This window comes from Glandiceps talaboti, chromosome 6 (genome assembly GCF_964340395.1).
Source record: "Glandiceps talaboti chromosome 6, keGlaTala1.1, whole genome shotgun sequence".
In the NCBI taxonomy this organism is placed as follows: Eukaryota; Metazoa; Hemichordata; class Enteropneusta; family Spengelidae; genus Glandiceps; species Glandiceps talaboti.
The window spans coordinates 11,526,208-11,535,750 of record NC_135554.1 but is presented as its reverse complement, the minus strand read 5'-3'; the positions used below and the strand labels follow the sequence as shown (position 1 = coordinate 11,535,750).

At 37.9% G+C, this 9,543-nt stretch overlaps 1 protein-coding gene across 1 annotated transcript; it reads left to right on the top strand.

Annotated features, from left to right (window-relative positions):
• Window positions 1–1,902: 1,902 nt before the first annotated feature.
• On the top strand, window positions 1,903–7,849 carry LOC144436331 (uncharacterized). The gene is made up of 2 exons (XM_078125101.1): window positions 1,903–3,074; window positions 6,042–7,849. Exons 1-2 carry the CDS (start codon window positions 2,697–2,699, stop codon window positions 6,555–6,557), a joined length of 894 nt encoding a protein of 297 aa, XP_077981227.1. The 5' UTR covers window positions 1,903–2,696; the 3' UTR covers window positions 6,558–7,849.
• Window positions 7,850–9,543: the final 1,694 nt, after the last annotated feature.

The window sequence follows — 9,543 nt, the reverse complement described above, 5'->3', positions numbered from 1 at the left end:
GACAATATAATAGATAAACCCCTGTACATGAGAACTTCTTGGCATAGTGACTTTAACCTGTTTTCAATACTACCAGATTTCTTGACAAAAGTTTTTTGGGCAAAAACTGTTTGTGTTTTCTGTGTCATTTGATCCATTTTCACGTGACCGTATCTGTGACGTACGTACACAGGTCATTTATTCAATTAGTGTAATGTTTGAATCAAATACGTCACTGTGTGATCATAGGTAACAGAGAAGGAATGAAAATATTTACATAGGTAACATGCATTGGTTTGTGTTTATAGTAGGAGGGGGAAAGCCATCTTATTTAACCGTCTTTTCCTGTTTAATTTTTCAATACAAACTAGTGATTCGTCATCAAAGTGTTAGTGTACAGTAAATACTTCAAACGTGGCCGTACAGGCAAAATGGGGGGGGGGGGGGACTTACTAATCGTTCAGTGTTTATGACCGTGTCTGTGACTTTCTTGTTAGTGTACGTGCTTGGCACGGCTGTTGTTCACATTTCCATATACAAAAGACAATATGGGGTGGGGTGACTTTAGTGTACAGGACACATTAGGGTCCAAACTTAAACCCGTGTGACGTCACACTTATTAATGTTGACAAATTGATAACAAAACATATGGGAATGCTCTTTTAAATCGTGAAATGGAAAAAACGACGACGTTGTTTGTGCTTGTGTATGTGTGTGTCGCGTGCATTTGCGCGTGTATGTCTTTTGGGGTGAGGAGTATGGATGGATGGGTGCGTGCGTGTATTTATCTTTGCTAATAAATACGTATCTCCTTAACTGGTACGACAAGGGCCACAAATCAATATAAAGGTTATAAAATATAAATCATGTTAGCGGTACGACAATTTACACGAACACGTGACAGGCTGGAATTTGACCAAAGATTTCGAGATGAACCGTAAAACGGAAAGAATGTTTAAAAAATCCATTGAAATCCAATACGGTCGGCCTTCATATTGTAACAGTTTGAACTGTTTCACCTGGTAGAATGGAATACAAAGTCAACTTACTACATACATCGCCGAATCCTCGTCAACTGTATTGTCATATACTCCTGTGTAAATCTTAGCAATTGATTGGATGATTGACTGTTATTCCACCAGAAAGTGAACAACAAAATCTTCGACATTAACGGGAAAATATTCCGGTGAGGATCATGATAATAGTTCCCTAGGTACAGGTTATAAAGTCCATGGCTGAGACAACCACGTACGTAGAACAAGTTCGAGGTACAAGTTGCACAACAAAGAAAATAACATCAACAGATTAAAATACATGTCCATGTTCATCTGTTGTACATTAAAAAACGAGATAATTCATATGATTATATACAAAGGGTCTTTAGGTCAACCGACAGACAGACAGACAGACAGACAGAGAGACGGACGGACGGACAGACAGACAGACAGACAGACAGACAGACAGACAGACAGACAGACAGACAGACAGACAGACAGACAAGTGAAAAAGTGCGGTTTTAAGATTGTCTTAATATTGCAGGTATTGCCTGGAGTCATAGAGAAAATGAAAACTAGACCGTGTACCATTGACCTATTCTGGAAATTTCGCGAAAGGATAAATGGGACTTTACTAGTACCGTTTACAGTTGTTATGTTATTAAGTTTAACAGTTTACAAAAGTTATCCAGTGAATCTATGGAAATTCGAACTTTCAATATTGGGTGATAGTCAGGTTACTAACCTGTACGTCATCGAATACCAGTAGACTACATTGTCATGTACTCAATGTCTAAATCATCAGAATTAGTCTCGACAACATGAACGAAAAGTGAAAAATAGACACAGCTTGCCTATTCTAGAAAGTTCGAGAAGGAATAAATGAGTATAAATGTGTTCCACATTGACAGGTGGTACGAACTAAGATTACCATTATGAATTCAGTTTGTGAATCCAAAGGAAAGTAGATGATGTGTGATAGCACGGTGATTATGCGCAATAATGTGAACATATCTGAACAAACACAATGGAGTTATTGTTGGAAGTTACCGCTCTGTGATGACTAGTTTTGTCCACTTTCTAAATTGCATACATACGCAAATTACTCGAGGTACAAGAAATTCGACCCCTGCGCGTCAATGAGTTGTTATTGTGCCATTGACTTCATACAAATCGCATTGTCGCTTACACGTAGACTGTCACGAGAAGGTAGATCACGGGCCACGAGATGTCAGTATTTCGTTTGGGGTTCATAAACGAAGGCACTGGTATTTGTACCGCTGACGACCCTGTGTTTATTATAGTAGTTTAAAGCACCTGTAGACAAGTGATCGGGGGATATCTTTTACACATTGTGGCATACCAGGCGTTCAGAAGTTAGGTTGCGTCTGGTAATCTACGGAAAAGTGATATTTAGCAGGATTCTAACGTGTGAATGACCAATCAATGAAAGCTGAAATTCACGGAAATAGTAATTGTATACGCGTAGACCCGATATCAGTCGACGGTGATGAAACTCGTACAGTAACCAAATCGTAGCTACTAGGTGTAAAGTACGAATGGCCTTTGCACTTCAGAGGTCGGAAAGTCTCCATTTGCGTCTTTGTGCTCTGTGATATCGAATATTTTGGTGAGTCGTTTCAATTGCACACTACGTGTAGTAAATTTAATCAGATCAGCTGACCCTTATATGGTGTGTTCGCGACAACTGTGGAATTCAACATGGATAAATTGTCGTTACGTGTGCTGGACATCGAAACTGACGAAGGTTACATGAACGAGTTGTTAAAAGAAGTGGAGGAAAAAATCGGTACCATTCCCAAAGTTTTGCTCGAGGCTGTTAACGGAGATCCCATTGAAAATAGCGATGCAACTGTGCCATTTAATGGCATGCTTTCTGTTTGTCAACGTAGTGGTGGTTCACATTCACCGGGTACACAACATAACTGTACAGATGATCGTGAACAAACAGGCGTAGCAGCAAACAACGACGGTTGTCTAGGACAGACCCCACAGAATGGCAAGTTTGAACACCGAGCTCCAACCTACGGATTCCCCGAAGGCATAGACTCAAAACTGCTTCGATTGAAGTCTGATTTGGTAAGTTCACCCGAAGTTTGTGTGTGTGTGTGTTTTTTTTTAAATCAATAGAACTTTGAAAAAGGAAATTGTCAATTATGCACATGGTAATGGTAAAACTAACATTCAATACAATGAAAATACCAGAATGCCGCTCAATGGCTTCCCGAGCTGAATGAACTTGTTTGGCTTTGTTATGTAGTACGCCACATCAAAACATTTTACGCCAATGAAGACGAGAAAAGTATGTATGCATCAACGAACTGCCCTCTGGCTTTTGAATATTCGAGTTAGGTAACAGACGTCGCACAAAGACCCGTTGGTGTACTTCGTCCTGTGGCAGTAATTATAACTTTTCAAAATGGTGGCACTAGGGGTTGTGTCCCAGACATAGTTCCAAAACAATGTGTTTTGAGTCTCTGGCAGGCCAAATGCATTAACAAGTATTAAAAACTTGGCAGTCATAATAACAAAATTAAACCTAGGCATTATTATTTGCTCTTTCAAGCACACTTCCCGCCCTTTGTACCCCGGCTATCGGTAGCACTTACAATAACCATAGAAAGTGGAAATTCCGTCCAAAAATGCATCTCATATAAGAGAAGTTTGACTTTAAATGTTCGTAATGAACAACAAAACATTCCAAAACAAAGCGCTCCATAATGTGTTATGATTCTACAGTTGGACGGATCGTTTGATTTGGGAAAAAATCCCTTACACAATCTTTTTACTCGTCTTGCAGTCATTGTGTTTTTCGGTTAGGGTCACTTGTTTACAAAAGTGTTCCCGACATCTTGTGGTTTGCCTACAAAGCAGAGAAACAAGTATTTCCTTTCACTTGGTCAATAATCTTACTATTACATAGCCTATTAAGTAACTGTGCACTATAGATTTTTGTGATGCAGGGTTGGCCAGATACCGATCGGATGGGGAACTTGAAAAATTACAAATTGGCCTCGGACCCCATTGTAGAGGTCTGAGTGGAGCGAATATGTCGAATATATATGTATATATCTGTGTCTGTCTGTGTATGTATGTATGTATGTATGTATGTATGTATGTATGTATGTATGTATGTATGTATGTATGTATGTATGTATGTCTTGTGTTTATTTTGTACGTTCGTGATTTTCGTGAATTTCCAAACAGTCATCGGAATGTTTACAAATGGTGGGACAATATATAACTAACATAAATATGCGCACCGTACCATAGTCTCAGTTTTAACCCTGAGTTTACATCATCGGAATTTTTGATCACGTTGTACAAACGGAATTTTTGATCACGTTGTACAAACGGAATTTTTATGACGAACGACCCTGGTCATGGCGTAGTCTCCTTGTTACATGTAAATATAATACAGTGCAGTGTAGTATGAACTATTTTGGGCTACTGTAAGGATTGAATACACAGATCCCTGTAACATCTTTTGAGTGAACCCGAAACATGTCTAATATTTGTTTTGGGGAATGACAATTGTTCATTAAGAATTTGAGAACTTTAAACATTCTTAAGAATTTGTGAATGTCTCTCCTCGCGATCGTAGTGTTCGTGTTGTCAATTCTTGAAAGGTAGAAACTATCAGCGTTGCCACCCAACGTATAGGTTGTCCTCGGTGGTTATTAACTCATCTCTGCGAATATTAAACACAAAACCGTGACACACATTTCTAACCTAATCGACATCTACACGACCACTTAGTGTCCACCTACTTCGTTATCAAATCCATGAGTTGATAATACACACCGATGTTTTAAACCCCTGATAAGTTGATATCGCAAGCATAAATATGATACTTCACTTCAAGTAGTTTTAAAATTCCCCACTGTTACCCAGGTGGAACAAACTACGGCTGCGAGGATAAGCTCTACAGAAAAAAATCACATTCCGTGATAAATCTGTGTGTGCAGCCGAAAGTATAGATCTGTTTGTTACAAGAATGCGGTCACTGAGTTCCGTTTGGATTTCAAAAGAGGCGCATAACCATGGTTGCTTTTGGAATCATTTATTAGCTTTTATGTGATGTTTTCTTGATTCACCCCACCCCCCCATCTCTCCCCACCCGTCCCCGTTGAAATAAATCACGAACCACTTTGTCCGGGCTAAGAAAGAAACCAGCATAATAGAAATTACGACGGGTCTTTTTATCATTTAAATCATACCTGTGTCACCGCAAAGCTTACGGCCACATGAACAATTTTCCAGCCGATAGAATATAATTCAAGTCGAGCTATATTAAGAGTGAGTAAGTCATTATAAAGCTAGATCTGTGAAGAAGCAAACGTGTTAACCACATGTGCTGTGTGTTTTAGTTTTAATTATCATGTAGAAGTAGATCGATATTAAACCTGATCTTTTAGACTTGTTTTGTTTATTCGTCACAGTCCTGGGTGTCTGACGATACAAAAATGTTAATTTCATTCATTCATTGTATGCTTTATGTACCAGATTTGACCTCACATATTTCTTAACAATGTGGGTTATTTGTTATTCAACAGCAATATAATGCATGGCATTTCACAATAACGAACAAAGCCATGGTGAAGTTAATAAGATTATGGGGTAGTAATGACGAACAATAATGTTTGCATGTACATATATTACAGTGAGCATCGAGCTTTCAGCGACGGTACTAAGATAGATGGATAGACACAAACTAAAACTGTCTTTGGATGTGATGTGGTACATTACACACGTGGGTGATAGCGGTGCCTCTGTTGTGCGAATATATAATCACCATGTAATTAAGATCGTGCAAACACTTGAAGTCCCCAAAATGTACAAGTTGCGAAATTACGGTACTTTTCAGAAATTCCACCCAACAGAGAGTACAAAATCTGTCCATTTCCATAGATTATATTGATGTCGCAACTATAGTGGTTTCAGTTTATGTCGATCTTATATAGCTGAAAGCTCGGTCTCCACTGTCGTATGTTTATTTCACACGATATAATCCATGGTTTATAAACATTTCCTTCTATACCGTAGATGGCGCTAAGAAAGATGGATGCCAAACTCATGTTGCAACTCCTAGCTATTAACGACGAAATCGAAGAATTAAAATGGATAAACGAAAACATGGACTTTGCGTCAAGTAAAGAGTCTCTTTCAAGCTCTCGCGAGAGTATGCACGAGAAATGGGTCGAGATGAGAAGTTTGGCAGCCTTAAACAGCTCAAGGGAATCTTTAGTGTCTTCTCGTTTGAGTCTCACGAGAGAAGGGAGTCGACGAAAACTGCGGTTTAATAATCATAATGGTTTACTGTCGAAATATTCAGGAATTAATGGCAAGGATGATTGTGCGCCACCAACGGCGGATTACCTCAGGGGGCGACGAGGCTCAAGCGGGGAACTTCTGAAAACGTCGCCCCCAGTGATAACAATCGGCAAAAGAAGACGATCTAGTCTGACCAGCTGTAGCAGTCCGATTGATAAATTACCCCCAACGAACAATAATCTTTTGTATGAAATTGAAATTACAAATGATGATATAACTCAATTATGATGAGTAAGAATTATTGTACGCATGTATTTTGCGACGTTTGTCACAAACTCTCTCATTTAACTGTTACCAATAAATGAATGAGATGCGATGTTCAATCTTTGAACGAACTCTAAAACTTCGAATTCCACTTGACTGTTACAAGTAAAATCACCGCAGGGTCTTTATATAGGCCGGGCAACTTATTTCCATCAGACTAGCATAATGTACGTGTTGAACCGACATGACCGATTGCCTACAAAACTCTCCGGCGGGCCACAACACGTGATGTCCCGCATGTGCAACGATTCGTGTACGTATACCGTAAGAAGTTGTACCAGTCATCAATTGACAAAGTCTGTCAAAATATTTGACTGCGAATAAACTTTAAAATTAGAAACATTGTTATTGACATCTCGTCATATTAATTCAAAGTTCCGAAATTGATTTGTTTGGTAGATTCATATCGTGAGACGATACTGGGTTACTAAGAATAATGAATAAAGGAAAAACAGACGAGGTATGCTAGCGGCGAGTTCTATATCCTACGAATACCACAGTTCATTTTGTGATGATGACCTGATAATGTTCAGTGTACAACTGCATCCCCATATCTTCCTTTCATAAATACACCCGGTTACTATCGTCAGGGGTACGTGACGTAATATTACAGGGAATAACAAGTAAATTAATTCCATAACCAAAATGTCATTTGTACTATAATTAATATTTTATCTCTCGAACGCAGCTTTAATTATTCCAATTAGTCATGGTTCGCTGAAATAGAATATACCTTCGTCATAGTTACTAAATAATTAATTAACATTTGTTATTATATATAGGCAAAATCTTATTATTAAAATGTTACAGTATTTCAGAAAGGACTGCAAGATTTGATTGCCATGTCTGCCAACGGTGTAAAGATTTCGGGCATAACACGAACATTACTGTAGGTAATAATGGTGCCTTCGGATTACACTAGTGAATTTGAGAGACAAATAGGATATTAATATGCAATGCATTTCTGTTAATCAGAGGACCATGTCTTATCTATACCATCACGTGATACACTGTTATCCAGTTGGAATCAAAATGGGTATACGTATATACACGCAAAGAAAACTAGTCTCTTTTCCAACTTTATTTAATCAGATTGTATTTAAAAAAACACTATCCTTTGACTAATGGATTCTTTAACTAAAACGCATGCGATTAATCTACTATGCATTATTACTACCGGTATTGTCATTGGATGGCAGCACATATTTACGTATATAATATTTGTATGGTGGGCATGTATGTGTATACTGTTATTTCGTACAACGATAAATAAACGTTTAAAAACGAAAGACACGAGGTGGTTGTTTTTATTGAATGATTTTTCAATTCACTTTTCAGCATTGTAGTGTTTGGGTGTCAGTAATGATACTTCAGCACACTGCTTTGAAATGTAATATATATTATCCAATCAATATAAAATAAACAAGCCGTTGAACTGAGAACGAGAATATTACACTATCCGTGACTATTTGCGTCCAACCTTTTGTGCAACGACAATACTACATAAACCATGATTAAAATATTCCAAATATAAGTCACAATATTCACATGATTATAACATGTTTCCATTGCATTTCAGTTCCACCATAAGTAATATATAATTGTAAACCGTTAGTTTGAAACATCGAGTCTCATATATATGTACCTGCTATTTTCTAAATACTAGTTGAGATTGCTAGTTCTCTTCTATGGCCTATATGGTGTATAACTTACATGTACTAGATAGTTGGATGTCAAAGACATAGTGAGACCAATTATAACATATGCATAATCGTTATTAATTTAATCAAAGATATACAGTCTTATCAGTCGATTAACTGACTTGTGTTCGTTAACGTTACTCTAGCTTGTGAGTGGTCGAAAATTCTGTCATTCTGTGTACTCACAAGAACTCCCGAGTCTACGGCTGCAACCCAAAGTATTGTTACGGCCAAATTTGCTTTACAACATGGTGATTGAAAAGGGAATTCAAGTCCTTTATTAAATCTGGATAGAGTTATCAGGACATTAGCATTTAATTACTAACAAATGCCAAAAAAACCGTATGGTTTATGGTAGTATGATTGTTGTTACAGAAGCCTGACTGTCATGCATTCTGCACATACCATTCAATGTCATGATTCAATATACTCACTCTGGCCGGACCGACAGGATAAAACTGATAGCGTTGTAATTGGAGATGTTGAGGTGTTGAATTCAGAACACCTCCATTGTCTGGCTATCCGTAGGATATTTTAAGGCCAGTTCGGGTTTCTCTCTTTGTATAGGTACATTAACCCTGACGGTCAGCATGCATGCGCCGAGGTATGTACATTTGTATTTCCCCTCTTAGCCGTGACGAAAGACTTTCACACACAGCAAACAAAATGAGATAACACGCAATGTACTTGACCTCACTGTGCAACTGCAAAGTAACAAAAGAAATCACTCGAAGTGATTTTCACACTGTGCCACAAACAGACATGTATTAAGAAGATTTCCACTAGTCGCGTGATCATGAATGTTGAAGATGCTGTTGTGAATGTTGGTCTCATATACACATGTTACTTAAATGGTATAAAAGACAAAGATGGGTTATTTTCGGACTATATTCATAACTTACTATATATGTTTCAGACTACTGGAATGCATACGGCTCTAGGCAGATAACTTTCTGCGACCCGGTTGGCATCCTAGCTAGCTATAGTACTACGCCCGTTTTGAACAAGTTATGGCTTCTATACGTTAATTACGTATGACGGTTTTTGCATTTGCTCTTGGGACACAATGGTCGAAATTATGGACAACTACGAAGTTTAATCACGTTCGGTTTACACTCATATCAAGCTCAAGACCTGACATACAAAATCAAGTCCATGATTTTCTAATTTATAAGAACAAAAATGACGATGGAACATCCGGTCGTTTATTAAGTAAATTCCATTTTTAATTAAATTTATAGTTTTTATAA

Coding starts and splice junctions, on each gene's coding strand:
- LOC144436331 (XM_078125101.1), top strand. CDS start 2,697: ATGGATAAATTGTCGTTACGTGTGCTGGACATCGAAACTGACGAAGGT. Junction 3,075..6,041: donor TTCGATTGAAGTCTGATTTG/GTAAGTTCACCC, acceptor TCTATACCGTAG/ATGGCGCTAAGAAAGATGGA.